The sequence below is a fragment of the Cervus canadensis genome, chromosome 8 (assembly GCF_019320065.1).
Source record: "Cervus canadensis isolate Bull #8, Minnesota chromosome 8, ASM1932006v1, whole genome shotgun sequence".
Lineage (NCBI taxonomy): Eukaryota > Metazoa > Chordata > Mammalia > Artiodactyla > Cervidae > Cervus > Cervus canadensis.
In genome coordinates, this window is record NC_057393.1 from 26,928,238 (window position 1) to 26,943,206 (window position 14,969).

General features: G+C 44.3%; 1 protein-coding gene across 1 annotated transcript; it reads right to left on the reverse strand.

Annotated features, from left to right (window-relative positions):
* Positions 1-2,336: 2,336 nt before the first annotated feature.
* On the reverse strand, positions 2,337-14,682 carry INA (internexin neuronal intermediate filament protein alpha). The gene is made up of 3 exons (XM_043475543.1): positions 13,544-14,682; positions 5,652-5,776; positions 2,337-4,347 (listed from the first exon to the last, which is right to left on the reverse strand). The coding sequence occupies exons 1-3, from the start codon at positions 14,606-14,608 to the stop codon at positions 4,038-4,040; spliced, it is 1,500 nt and encodes a 499-aa protein (XP_043331478.1). The 5' UTR covers positions 14,609-14,682; the 3' UTR covers positions 2,337-4,037.
* Between the last annotated feature and the right edge of the window lie 287 nt (positions 14,683-14,969).

A 14,969-nucleotide genomic window follows, 5' to 3' on the forward strand; every position in this document is an offset into this window, starting at 1 on the left:
TAGTTCAGTGGCATTTAGTACATTTGCAGTGTTGTGCAGTCACTGTCTGTATCTAGTTCCAAAACATTTCCATCATTCCACAATAAAGCCCCACTTCTATACCCCTCTTTTCCAGACCTAGCAACTGCCAATGTGCTTTCTGTTCTAATGGATTTTAAATACATTAAAAAAAACTATCTCATGTTTGCCTTTAGATCCATGAGTGGTGGTATGGTCTTGGATTTATTACCTCTTGAGGAATGGGCCCCTCTGTAACAGCCCCTTAATTCCAGCTCTTTGATACTGAGCTATAGAATTCCTTTACAAAAATATTTTTAAAGCTCCTTTTAAAAAAAATAGGTAAATAGCATCCACTTCTCTATAATTTTTAGCAGGAGCATGCAGAGGCTCATGGTTGGATGGGCCCAGACCCAGTTTTGGGCTGCCACCACCTCACTGCAGTGCAGGAAGGCAGTAGGCTCAGGAAATCTGCAATGTGTACCAGTTTTCCTTTGGGACTCAATGTTGCCAAGGGTTTCTGGGGCAGAGAAACCTTCCGTTAAACCCTGGGAGGAAGGAGTGAAAAAGAAGATGAAAAGAAAGATGTTTACTTCCTCAAGTTGGGGGGACTTTCTTTTACATAGAAAGGCAACATAGGAAAGAAAAGCAGGCACTGAAGCATCAGAAAACCAGCTCTGTTACTCACTATGGGGCATCAGACAAGGGTTTAACTTTGTCATTCCAAGACTCTCTTCCTTCATTTGTCAAATGGGTATACAAATACTATACCTAGGGAGGGTTGTGAGGCTTAATTGAGATCATTCTATGTTTACTGCCTAGTAGAGTGACTGGCATATGGTAAGTAGGTACTGAATAAATAAGAGCTGTTACTAATATATTTCAGGATGTGGAGGATCACATTGCCTAGTGACTGAGTCTATCACTAGTATGCTTCATGGACAGGCTTCCCCATAGTCTCACAGACTCACTCTGTTGTCCTGTCCTGTCCTAACAGTCGATATTGCTGCTCCCCTTTCCGTCTCCTCCCTGCCTGGTGATGCTGAATGCCATGTTTCCCTGTTACTATAATTGTTCTGGTTTAATAATTTATCAACTTCATAATATGCTTTTAATGTCTTTCTTTTATAAACAAGCTCATGGCAATTAGTGGCAACTCACTGAAAATAGGAGATACAGACTAGTAAGAGTCAGCAATTCTATAAATTAAGGAAAGAACTCTGGCCTTGCATAGAGAAGGATCTAGTAACCACATACTACTATTCTTAGAAGTGGCAACAAATGTCTACATTGCAAGCCCATGTACTGATGAATCTACTGTTCTTTAATAGGCCCTAAAAGATGTTTGTGTGTGTGTGTTTTACTTTCTGGTTGTGCCACTCAGTATGTGGGATTATAGTTCCCTGACCAGGGATTGGACCTGTATCCTCTGCATTAGAAGTGAGGAGTGTTAACCAATGGACCACCATGGAAGTTCCTAAAAGATGTTTTATTTCAAAACTCTCAGTATGCAACTAACATCTTTCACTAGCAGCACCACTAATGTATCTTCAAGTGGCCTGAAAGTGCCTTTAGACAGATGGACTGAAAATGACAACATTGTTCAGGATTCAGCAAGCTCCAGCTTCAATCATCAGCTGTGAGTTGCATCCATATATCCCCTCATTGGCAGTCCCCATCCTGGAAACTGGCATGGCATTAGGAGATCTCAACTTGGCATCCATGGACTTCTGTATACCAGAAGTAGATAGTTCTAAAGGAGTCACAGATCCCTTGACCTGTGTAGTTTTGTGCATGTATTTTCTTGGGGGAAAGGATCCATAGCTTTCTCCAAGGGAGAGAAGCCTTTTTAATCCCAAAAAAGGTTTTAAGAATCACTACAGTAGAGGAAGATTCTATTACTGCTGCCCATGTTCTACCTAGGCACGTGGGTTCTGCAAAAGCAGAGCCTCATTTTCAAAGAAGGAAAAGATTCTTACTGTTTTGAAGAACTTTTTTATCATGTGCCTTCTGCCAGTTCATTCTCAGAAATCTTCAGCAAGCTAAGCTAGTTAAATCATTATCCAGGCACAGAATACATTGTCTTTCATCATTTGATTGATTTGATTTCTCCACTTCCTGTCATGAACTGTCCACTTAGTGCATTATGTTTCAGACCAGACAGTCTGCAGACTATAGCCCTAAGGCTTCGACAGGGAAAAAAAAAAAATGAAACACTAAACAAGGATGCACAGAACAGAGAACATATGATTTCTGAATTATCAGGGTGTGCAACTGTTCACTGAACCAAAACAGTGCTTCTCTCAGTTAAAGCAGCAGAAACCACAAAACACAAGTTATGTTGGTGGGATTCGTGTGACTTTTAATTCTGATTTTACTAATGTTTTACAGTAAGTGTAAGGAGTAAAGACAGGAATGGAGTGAGGGAAAGGAAGAAGAGAAAAGTATTCTTTCAAGTTCCTTGAACGGCTGAAGGACGTGCTAGGATCAGAAAGTTGAGTAAAAGTATCATGTCCTTTTCACCACAGAAATGGAGATGTGTAACACAGATATGGCAACTCTTCAGATCTGTGGAAGTGACTCTGACAGAGAATTAATTCTGCATCAAACTTGGCACATGTGGAAGACTGGGCAATGCAGCTGCTACACAGCTGGGCAAATGAAAACTGGACTTCTCAGAACCTATTTCCTAGCGTTTGATCAGGACAACCGTGTCCCTTCTCTGGTCTGAGTATCTCTCCAGCAGGGAAGCAAGACCCCACCAACTATGCAGCAATGGGAAATCTGTTGGGCAAAACTCTGTTAGAAGACCAAGATTTCTTTTATTTATTTGCTGGTTGTGTTGATTGACCAGAAGGGACTTTTTACTTTTGGGCAGGAGCATTGTGTCCTGGTGATAAAATAATCTACACTTATACTCTTAAAAGGCATAGGTGTAAGACAAGGCCTTTTTAGAACCTAGACTAGGGGGGGAATATGGGGATTTTAAGGGAAAAGGCATGAAACAGCTAATTCTCTATCACCACAAATGAACTGCCACGGATAAATGAGACTTTATGTCTTTTCCCCTTCATACAAATACTCACCTCTTCTAGCTTGCACTACTAAATCTAAGGTCAGCTTAATCACAGTTTGGGATTAACTATGACTGTGCTTCTAAAGTTAAGGTGAAAAGCTACATTCTTAATAAACTATTCCTTTTTCCTAATTAAATGGATTTGAATAAGCTAAAAGTCTAAAACCTAGGGACTCTTTTCATTGTTTCTTGGGGGCAACCCACAAACTTATCACTGCCATTTTTTTTTAAAGTATATAATTAAAAGGACATGAAATGGACATGGAGAAGTCATTACACGAATCATAGAAATGGTCAACATGCATCTAATTCTAATTACTGAGCAGAGAGAGCTAAAGGGGTTAAGTTCTTTTGAGAAGAACCTAAATGTGTTTTAAAGGGACAAATACTACACTAGCCTTTTTTTTTTCCTGAATGGAATAAAGGATATATGGAATTGCAGGGGGGTGTGAGGGAAAATACCCATTAAACAAACACCTATCATTTGTGAAACAATTCTATCCGAGTGGTGTTGGGTGTGTTGTGGGCTGTGGGTTTATCTCTGGCAGTGATCTCATGTTTTAGATATCTAGAGTGAGATTACATAGCTGGGTAACGGCTGGGTATGGTGAGTGAATATAGGTTTTAATTTCAATTCACAGCAAGATGGTGATGATCACAGATTTAGCACCTTAGTTTGTACTTCCTCTGTACCTGAATCATCTATAGCTGTGAAGCCTGAGCTTTAGGTGAGAAAGCTACATTCTTAGATAACTCCTCTGTGATTGCTCTAGGACTACGGTTTGTTCCAATCTAAGGTGTGGTTTTCTTATTAGAGAAAGTATGTATTCAATGCTAAATATGAGACTGAAGCCTTGAAGACAATGTAGAGTGGCGACAGGTGTTTTGGATCAGGAATAGGCTGTTTAACAAGTCAAGTGTATATTATCCCCTCCTAAGCATTAACTTTGTTTAAGCGAGAGAATTATATTTTTTGGCTTGAAATGGTGTTTTCTTCTATATTTGATTTCTCGGTTTTCTTAGTAGATATCACTGTCTCCTCCAATATTTCTTCAAAACTTTCTCCTATCTGGGAGGTTTTCTTTGAGGCTACCTTAGAAGCCTCCTCTTCCTCCTCCTCTTTCTTAAGAGACAGCCCAGTGGCTGACCCTTTGGAGGTGGTAGAACTGAGGATTCTAGGTGGGAGCAGATAGCTTGGGTTGGGAAGTGGATTCAGCCCTGAAATGCTTAATCCACTGGTGCTGAAACGTGTCTCTTCGCCTTCCAGCAGTTTCCTGTAAATCCAACAGAGAAAAACTCTTAGGAAGTCAACTTGCAACTTTTTAAACAACTTAACCCTCTATCCCCTATTCATTTCAGAAAGACTCCAGATTCCAGATTTCACAGTTTCTTCATGACATTGAGACCAATAAATATTGAATTTCAAGGCCAAAGACTTGGACTTTATCCAGCACACACACACACACACACACCTTTTCATCTAGCGCGCGCATACACACACACACACACACCTTTAGCACCAGCTATGTTTAAAGCATTGTCAAGGGGAAACCTATCCTATTTGCAAATACATTAAAAAAAACCCCTTCAACTCCCCTTGGTTTCGTTTTTGGCACTTAGAATCTACAAAGCTCTAAGGAGAAGTAATTTACTAATTAACACCTTAAGTGCAACAGGGGTAAGAAGGTAAGAAAGCCACAAAGGAACTGCCTAATTCAGCTTGAACTTGAGATCTGTATTTTTTCAGCATGTCAGGATATAAACAAAATGGAATCAGCAACAACAGAAACCAAGGAATTAAACTGTTTCAGATACCAAGCTTTTTTCCAGCCTGGCCTAAACAGCATCATAATAGAATGGCCCCAATATCTTTCTTTTCCTCTCATAATTCCAGTAACTTTTATCATTTAAAAAAAAATCATAAACTCAAAACACTGTCAAATCCTCTGGGAGCTTTGAAGTAGTATACAAAGTGTCAGAAAAAAAGAAAAAGTTCTCAGACAGATCTGAGGTTGAGTCTGAACTCTTTCATTTACAAACACTGTGACTTTCAGCAAGTTACACAATCAGCCTATGTTTCAAGTTTCCTCATCTGCAAAATGATAATATAACCTGATACCTAGATAATTTATATGCAGAATCTAATATAGTGCCTAGCACACAGTAGTCATTCAAAAAGTAGTAGCTGCTGTCTTTTTTTTTTTTAAAGGTAAATGTTTACTTACACATTGCTTAAGTGGGAGTCCAGGGGGATACCTCATCTATGAGGACTTCCTAAGTTATATGAACCCTGTTTTTAGAGTCTGATGGGTTTTCTTTCAACCTCTGTGCACTCACATTATTCCCTTAAATCTCTGCAGAGGTAGGTAGACTACTCCAGGCCTCCAGGTACTAGCAGCGTGGAGCTGGGACCTAACCAAGATGAGGGACGTAAGGGTCAGCTCACCTGGAAGGAGCCAGTGATGCCTTTCCTCACCCCCCACTTCACCCATCAGAAATCGGAGCCTAAAACCACTTATCTGGGTAGCTATGCCCTAGGTGATGGGATCTGCCTAGGTGAGCATGCCCTGTGACGTACCTATAAGCTGCTATCTCAATGTCAAGAGCCATTTTGACATTGAGCAAGTCCTGGTATTCCCGAAGGTGGCGGGCCATCTCACTCTTGGTGTTCCTCAGATCATTCTCCAGCTGCCCAATGTTATCCTGAAAAGCAGCAACACAAATCCAATATACGTAGGCCAAACCGGCTGTCATTCATCAAGATTGAGAAAGCAAGGATTCTCAACTCTGCCTACACATTAAAAATCCATACCTGTCCCTCAGCCCAGATTCTGATTCAATTGTCCCAGGATGGGGTCCCAACATCTTAATTTTTCCATAAAGGTCCCAGGAGATCTGGATACGTTTCTACCACAGGGCACAGGGTTCTCAACTAAACACCAGGAAGATATTTATTTTTTACTCACTTACTGTCCCTCCCTTGCTATTGTATTACTGCTGAATCACTCAGTTGTTGAATGTCCTTTTCAAAACCAAAGGCTCAGGTTAGGAGCTTAGATTCAGAAAATTCCAATTGTGGAGAGCACAGAGAGGATGGCAAGTCTCCTCTGCCTCCATTCATTGTGATGGTTTCATGGAAGTCTGCTACTCAATCACTTCACTGACCAAATTTTACATGACAGATAGGGAGGAAGCATAAACACTTCAAGGAATTATTTTTTTTAATCCAAACAGCAGATTGAAATTACAATTTTTTAAAATAAGAAACTTAAGTTCATATAATAATTGTGCTTTAAGTTCCTCCAGGTGCAAAACCAGGCACAGAAGAAAAAAAAGGTTTAAATCTGTGATTCTTGAAAAACGAGAGGATCTTTTAAAAACACAGCAGATCTGCTCATCTACTTAAAACCCTCCAACAGCTTTGGAATTAAGTGCAAACTTCTCAGCACAGCCTATACTTTTCACCTTGCTCAGTATGTTTTAGTTACCGTGGCCTTCTCTTTTGCTCCTTAAACTGACCAAGTTCATTGCTATCGCAGGCCCATTAGACTAGCTCTTTCCTCTGTTTGGAATGCTCTGTGGCAGGTCTTCACATGGCTGACTTCATGTTACACAAGATTCAGTTCAAATGCCCTTTACTCAGGTCTTGGGCATCCAATTAAGTACCCTCTCCACACTGATCTAGCATGTACTTTTACCTTAAGCCAGGGCAGCTGCTAGCCCATGACGGAAATTCGTGAAAACTTTAAAAAAAGTATCTTCAGAAAAAATCCCCCACCTGAAAGTGGCCACTCTGCTTTTTAGTTCTTGTTATATGGGTAATTCTTTGTTGAGGGGGAACGTCACTGTGAATGTAGGATTTTTAGCAGCATTCCTGGCAAGCTCCCACCTAAAAGTGGCCACTCTGCTTTTTAGCTCTTGTTATATGGGTAATTCTTTGTTGAGGGGGGGCATCACTGTGAATGTAGGATTTTTAGCAGCATTCCTGGTCTCTATGGACTAGATGCCAGCGGCACCTTCTCTCCCAGCTGTGATAACCAGCACTGTCTCCAGACATTGTTAAATGGCCCTGGGAGGGTAGATCACTGTTAGAAATCTACTTTCCTGGGACGTAATCTACATGGAAGCCGTCTGTTAGTTCACCCCTGGAAGCCCAGAGCCCAGCACAGTGAACACTTGAGATGCTCAACGAATGACTGTTGAATGAATTTCTTTTCTTATTCTGAGCAAATAACTCATATAATTCAGTTGCAATTCTCAACATGGAGAGTACAGTAGCTGAGAGTTATTTTTATGAAACAGTCATGCAGATAAATATATCAGAAACCTCAAGAAAGTGCTGAGGAATCCTTTGAACTTCCCTTGTAGGGATGATAAAATGCTGGTGAAAGGCAGGGCTGATATGTCAGGGGGTGCAAACTTCCAAATCAAAAGAATCTGCAGAAAGAATTAAAATTCATACCACCTACCTGTTCTATAAATATTGACAGGAATACTGCAAAGAAAAAACCCAATTAACTGATGGGTACAGAGCAAGGAATGATAAGCAGTGAGGAAAATATATAATACACTGAACAATGGTGGAAATATTCCAAAGTGTGTTAAGAGATCATAAGATTTTAAAGGGATTTTTGCCAAGAAATTTTACTTGATGGTTGCTATATGTGAGGTTAAATTAGTGTTAATTGCTCAGTCGTGTCCGACTCTTTGCAGCCCCATGGACCGTAGCCTGCCAGGCTCCTCCGTTCATGGGATTTTCCAGACAAGAATACTGGAGTGGGTTGCCATTTCCTTCTCCAGGGGATCTTCCTGACCCAGGGATCGAACCCGGTTGTCCCGCATTGTAGGCAGACTCCACCATCTGAGCTATAAGCAAATCTTCTAGTGACGCCCTAGGAGTAAGAGAATCAATATACTGTGGTAAGGGGAAAAGAGTCTAAGGTGAAGGAAAAAGGAGAAAGGGGAGAAAGTATTCTGATTATGCAGAGGGGCAGGAGAAATGTTACAGGAGGAAAAAAAGAGGATTTCATCAAGATCTTTGGATTGCATTTCTTGCCCTGCCACAAACATCTAACATACCTCAGTTTTCTACACTTTACTTTCTTTGAAATTTCCACTTCTGTATATGGGAAATTATAATGTTTATTCTTCTCTAAGGTATTCTGAGATCTTCAAGTGAGGATTTCAATTTAATGCACCTCACATTATTATGTGATGAGTCCATTATCTGTTCAATTAGATAATAGTCATTAGAACAGCATTTGGTACCTAGGAACTGCTTAATAAATGTTAGTAATTTTTATTATTGTTACTATCATACCATGTGACTCTACCCTTTTAATGATATGGACAAATTGATCACAAGCCCTCCCTACAACCTCTTAGATCAGCGGTCCCCACCCTTTGTGGCACCGGGGACTGGTTTTGTGGAAAACAATTTTTCCATGGATTGAGGGGAGGGGATGGTTTTGGAATGATTCAATCACACAGCATTTGTTGTGCACTTTATCTCTATTATTACATCAGCTCCACCTCAGATCATCATTAGATCCGAGAGATAGGCAACCCCTGGCTTAGATAACTAAAGAAAGCAACGTATAATAAAACTTTAACATTGGAGAGTTGGAGGCAAATCCCATAAAGCACTGGATTATTTTTTGTTTTTCACGAAGATGTACATCTCCGTAACAGTTGGTTTTTTGTTTTTTGTTTTTTTTTTTTCATTTAAAGGATATTATTTTCTTTCTCCAGATAGGAAGGTACAAAGTTAAAACCTTAAATATCAGAATTTAATATAATACTTCATTCTTCAAAACAGCCATAGGCGTTTCAGCTCTGGACACCCAGGTTTCCATAACAGTTTTTAATAAAAAATCTAAATAAAAACTTTTCTAAAGTGCTTTGTACTACTCTTTCCTAGGATACTAAACAAAATGCAACCTTTCTCAGCAACTAAGGATTAAGATAATGATCAATTATTTCTCTACAATTCTGTGATGTGTTTTATCTTTTAGGTCAACTAAGGTACATATAAGGTATATATAAAGCTGTGTATTTCTACCCTAAATGGCCCCTGAGAGCAGTATTTGAACTAGTGTTTGCTGCTAGTGGTTTTCTTTGTCCTGAAAGTTGAACTAATCTGCTGCTACTCACTCCTGACAAGACCTGACTCCTGTGGTTCCTCTTCTCTATCTTGCAGCAGGCTTGATATCCAAATAGCAAAATGCTTTAGAATCACAAAGTAATGTAACAAATAAGCTAGGGGGCAACAGAGGGGCCAACTTCCTAATATGTGATTTAGAGATAGATGTGTCACATCAGTAGGTTAATTAGTTCCTTTTAAAAAATTATTTTTGTTTCACAGCTGTTTTCTGAATAAGAGGTTGCTGGGGACCTGAGTTCTAGATAGATGAGATTTCCTTGAACTTTTCTGCCACACATTTCACAGGTCTATTTTATGGATCAGTGTAGACATAAAGCATGACTTTGCTCTTTTTAGAAGGAACTATGCTGACTGCTGACCACTGCTCTTCAACATGTAGTCTCTTTGTCTGCGCTTTCTTCCCCACCCCAGGCTGTCTTGCATTGCCCTTCAAAAGCCCTGCCAAAGATGGCCTCCAGCTGGAAATCTGAGCAGAGCACTGCAGTCTGCCCCCTCCCCCAACCACAAAGCAGCTGCTGGCTTAGACTGAGGAGAGAGGCACTCCCATTCCAGGGGTCTCTCCTGGAATGGCTGAGCATCCTCCTCAGGGCCGGAAGGATGTGGACTGGAAGTAAGAGAAAGAACAGGCCACCAGAGCATCTTCCACGGAGCACAGGACAACGGACGGAGCTGTGGGCTCATCACTTTTAGGGGCCCTCACCCAGGGGAACACTAGTGAGGGCGGCACCATCTGATTGACGGAGGCTGTTCAGAATTACTGCTCTGCCTGATAACGCAGGTGGGGAGGGGATTTCTGTACGTGGTGCACTCACAGGTCACTCTGCTGCCTTTTCTACTCCTATCTGTTTCATCCCATGATTTTTCTACAATACTTTAAAAATGTTGCACTACAAGTATTTCTATAGGCTGGTTTACACTGGGAAAGGTGGTTTAAGTCAGTGCACCCCCAAATAAGTCTAAGGAATTGACAGGCTGCAGTGCTTTTATTGAAACTACATATTCCTGGGCCCCACCTGCAAACTATTGAATCCATATCTTTGGGAGTAAGCCTGAGACTCTTTCTGTTAAGCCCCCAAGTAACCTTGGTGGGTCAATGGGTTTAGGAACCACTAGTTTTTCTGTAAAGGCTCTAAAGGGTGGCCCAGGTGATAATACAGTGAGGTGGTATGTTTGGTGTTTAGTTGCTAAGTCATGTCCGACTCTTTGGGACCCCAATGGACTTGAGCTCACCAGGCTCCTTTGTCCATGGGATTTCCCAGGCAAGAATATTAGAGAGGGTTGCCATTTCCTCCTCCAGGGGAATCTTCCTGATCCCCAGGGATAGAACGTGCATCTCCTGCATTGGCAGCTAGATTCTTTACCACTGAGCCACCAGGGAAGCCCTAATATACTGAGGGAGAGGGGGCAAAAACAGAACAAAAGAAAGCAAAAAGCATAAGGAAGAGTAGAAAAAAAAGAGAAAAGGGGACCAAACAAAGACCTTTTTCTTGAATTCTAATTTCAGAAATGGATCTATCAGGTTATAGATTTATATGTAGCCACTGCCACCCCCAATCTCCAAGGGGCCAGCCCCTTCCTGCTATTTAATTAGGCTACATTTCAATCTCATACTGGAGAGAAGAGGGCAGACTTGGCTCATCTCCCTGGAGAGCATTAACTGATGGTGTGATCCTGATTGTTCCGCAAAGTCTTTCAAGGAAAGCTTCAGCTTTCCAAGATTGACCGTCGTATAGGGCCAGGGCCCCCAGTAACGTTCAAAAATGTCCTTAGACATCTTTGGTAGAACAGGGACTCTAATGGCGGTGAGGCAGGAACCAGAATCACCTTGTGTCAGAAATGGAAAGCCTTTAGTTAAAGAGGATGGCTCTGTTTGGCTTCTGAGGACAAAAGTCCTAGTGCCTCTTAATTTTTCGTGTCGCCTGATTCAAGCTCTTGCATACACCACTGTATACTCACTATTAATATGTCACCTTGACTCATTCTTCACCCTTTCAAAAGTGTGATAAGCTTTCTTTCCTCAAATAGGCTGTCAGCTCTCTGGGGCAGGGAAAACGTGACTTTAATGGGGCCTTCCTCTGCCTCTAAGAGGGTGGCAAACCTGCAAAAGAAAATGGGTCTACCACTAATCTCTGAAGCAAAAGAAAGAGAACAGCCTCCCATCTCTGCAGTGAAAGGGGAGGGGGAGGGGTTAGAGGGCAAGAAAACAATGGCTGAATCTCACTGTGGGAAAGGAGGCTTTTCATCTCAATCAGCGCTGCTAAGATTGTCAGAATAGCCTGATGACACCCTTGTGACTTCAGGACTTCAGGATCTGCAGGTAAAGATGTGAGCCCCTCCTCAGCTTTTACCCTCCTCATACATATATATATATATCTGTTGTCTGATCTCCTCTTCCATTCACAGCAGGTCCACTGAGTCTATGGCTGATGGGGGCAGCACTGCAGAGCTGCAGATGCCGCAGTTTCTGTTGTTTTTTGTTTTCTGCAGGCTAGTCTGGATGACCCTACTATTGTCTAACACTGAAAGCCTTTTAAAGCAAACAAAACAAACCAGACAATACTGTCACTACTTCTTAGAATGTAGGGGCTACACCAAGCAAATAGATGACATGGCAAAGCCCAATTCAGATGGTGATTATGGGTAAGTTATCCTTTTTAGAGAAATACTGGGCTAGCCCTTCAGAAGATCATGAAGCCCATCCTTTGAAGCTTCTAGAAGAAAACATGAAGTCTCAATTAAATAAATATAATTAGTTCAGGCCATTGAGAGCTAGGCCACATAGCGAAAAGTTCAAGTTAAAGATTTTGAAGTGGAATAAAAGTATTTATTTGAATATTACTGTAATTATAAACACCAAAATAAATAGCCTAAGCAAGCTTTCTTCCTTTATCAAAGGGAGTTATTTATAATGAACAGCAAATACTGCACACCCATAGTAATTCTCTGGCTCCAGACAAAAATAGCAATTTGAGGATTCACTGCTTTCTTGATTGTATTTTCTTAACGTTCCTAAACATTATTAATTTTATCAAATGAAAACTTTGAGCTTGGTATAATGAATTATTGCAAGTTTCTGAACTATTAGCATTCTATCCAATGGAACTTTTATGGCACCTTGAAACTGAACCACACTATTTAGATTCTTTTCCACACTTTTCACCTTCTTCTGTGCCCTTTGTGGTCATAAGCCCAGAATGTTCCATGTAGTAAAACTGAAGATACAGTGGCCTTTGTTTGGAGAGAAAAGAAGGAAAGAGCCAATCGATACCTTCACAGGAGCTTAGAGGACAGGCAAAGACAGGAAAAAAATAAGTGACCTATAACAAAGATGCACTCATCTCTGTGATTTATCACATGCACTTAGGATGGACAAATGTTAAGGAAATGGTCATTTTCAAGTAGGACTTCACTGCTGCGGGGCAGACTAAGTGGTTTTTGTTAAATGCTAAGCCATCCATGAAAGTGAAAATTGAGGCTGTCCACGAGGTGACCCTTGATTGCAGGTAGCCAAGACTGATGTGTTGGTGTTGCAGAAAGGAAAAAAAAAAAACAATCGAAGCAGTTAATTGCCTAGAGAGTCATAACTGGGACATGAGACAGAAGGGAAATTCTGAGATGGGAAGAACTCGAGATCAGCACCGAGGACAGCGCCCGACCATCCTCCTTTGCTAACGTCTGTAATACGTTCTTTAGGAAGAAATACCGTTAGTCGCCGAGGGAACTGAGTGTGTGCTGGGAGAGAATAGAGCAGGGCGGTTATAACTAGCCCAATCACTCATCTCCTTGGCTGCCAGTCTCTACTCCTTTGAGGGCAAAAGTCAAGACAATGGGATATAACTCTTGCCAGTATAGTCTCGCATTCTTCCCCCAACCCAATGGCAGAAATACTCCCAGGACGCCCAGAAAGCATTTCAAAGCATTTCAATCAAACAAGCCAGACAGCGGAAACAGCACCGCCAACCACGGAAGGCTGTGACCCACCCCTATTGCGCTCACTCCCTCTTCGGGAGGGGGTTGTTCTTCAGGTCGCCAGCGTGTTTTTGCCCACTTGCTGAAGAATAGAAGCTTGAGGGCTTCTTTGTTAGAAGGGCTCAGACAGGGACGCAAGTGAGGGGCAGGGAAAGAGGGGGTCCAGGCCCCTAAAATTAGCGAGAGAGGCCCCAGGGCTTTTTGTTTGCCGGTGCCTCTGGGCGGGGCGCTTTCCGTCCCCTTTCATCCTCCCCTTGATTTCGAGGGCCCCAACTGTGCGAGAAATACGCTCCGGAGAAAACAGGACTCCCCTCTCTACGCAGCGCTCCAACCTTTACCTGGTAGCTGGCCACCTCGGCACTGTGTCGCTCCTCCAGCTCCAGTATCTGCCTCTCCAGGGACTCATTGGCCCCGCGCAGGCCCTCGATCTCGATGGTGCGTGCCTGCAGCTGGCGCCGGTACTCGTGAATCTCCTCGCGGCTGGCCCGGATGGCCTCGGTGCTGCGCGCCGCCTGCTCATTCAGGTTGGCAAACTTGGACTTGTACCACTCCTCGGCCGACTGCAAGTTCTTGGCGGCCAGCGACTCATACTGGGCGCGGATCTCCCTCAGCGCCGAACTCAGGTCTGGTTTAGCCACAGTCACGTCCACCTCGGCCGCGGCCTGCGAAGACGCCTGCAGAGTGGCCAGCAGCTCGGCCACCTCCTCGTCGTGCACCTGGCGCACGAAGGCCAGCTCGTCCAGCAGCGACTCTACCTTCTTCTCCAGATCCAGGCGGGCCAGCGTGGCGCCGTCCACGTCGCGCTGCTGCGCCTTCAGGGCGCGCTCGGCCCCTTCGCGCCCCCGGCTCTCCTCCTCGCAGCGCGCCCGCAGCCGCTGCACCTCCTCGGCCAGCCCGTCGCGCTCCAGCAGGGCCTGCGCGCGCGCCGAACTCGCCTCCTCCAGCTGCGCGCGCAGATCGCGCAGCTCGCGCTGGAAGAGCTCGCCGACGCGCGACGGCTCGGCGTGGCGCTGCCGCAGCGCGGCCAGCTCGGCCTCGAGCGCGCGGTTCTGCGTTTCCAGCTGGTGCACCTTCTCGATGAACACGGCGAAGCGGTCGTTAAGGCCCTGCAGCTGCTCCTTCTCGTTAGTGCGGATGATCTTATACTCATTGGTGCGCGCCGCCGCCTGACTCAGGTCCAGCCCATCGGACGCCGGGGACCGGCGGTAGGCCAGGCCCAGGCCGAGTGACGAGGCCGAGGAGCAGGCGGCCGAGGAGGCCACATTGCAGCGGGACAGCGACTGCGAGCGGAAGCTCCCCGCGCCGCCAGCCCCGGAGAGGCGCGAGGACAGGCGCGAGCCGTCCCCGAACACCTTGCGGTAAGACGAGGAGGCGCACAGGTAGTGCTCCGAGCCGAAGCTCATGGTGCCGGGACCAGGGCCGGGAGAGCGGCTGCGGCTGGCGCTGGCGAGGAGAGGAGAGGTGCGCCGGGCGGGGCGCGGTGGGGCGGCGTGCACCGGGTTTTAAGGCGTCGGGGGGGGGGGTGGGGGGACGACTGGGGCGGTGCGTTGGGGGCGGAGCTCCTGCTCGGGTCTGGCGGAGAGGGGAGAGGGGGGCCTCCAGGAGCGCGGGCGGGGAGGCGCAGTGGCTCCTGCAGCTGCGCGCGCCCCGGACCGAGGGCGAGGGGACAGAGTCATTTGTGCAGGAGCCACCGCCTGTCTGATGAGCCCCTCGCCGAGGATCGTCTGGTTTGGAAGTGACTTGTGTGGAGGGGTGCCTGAACCA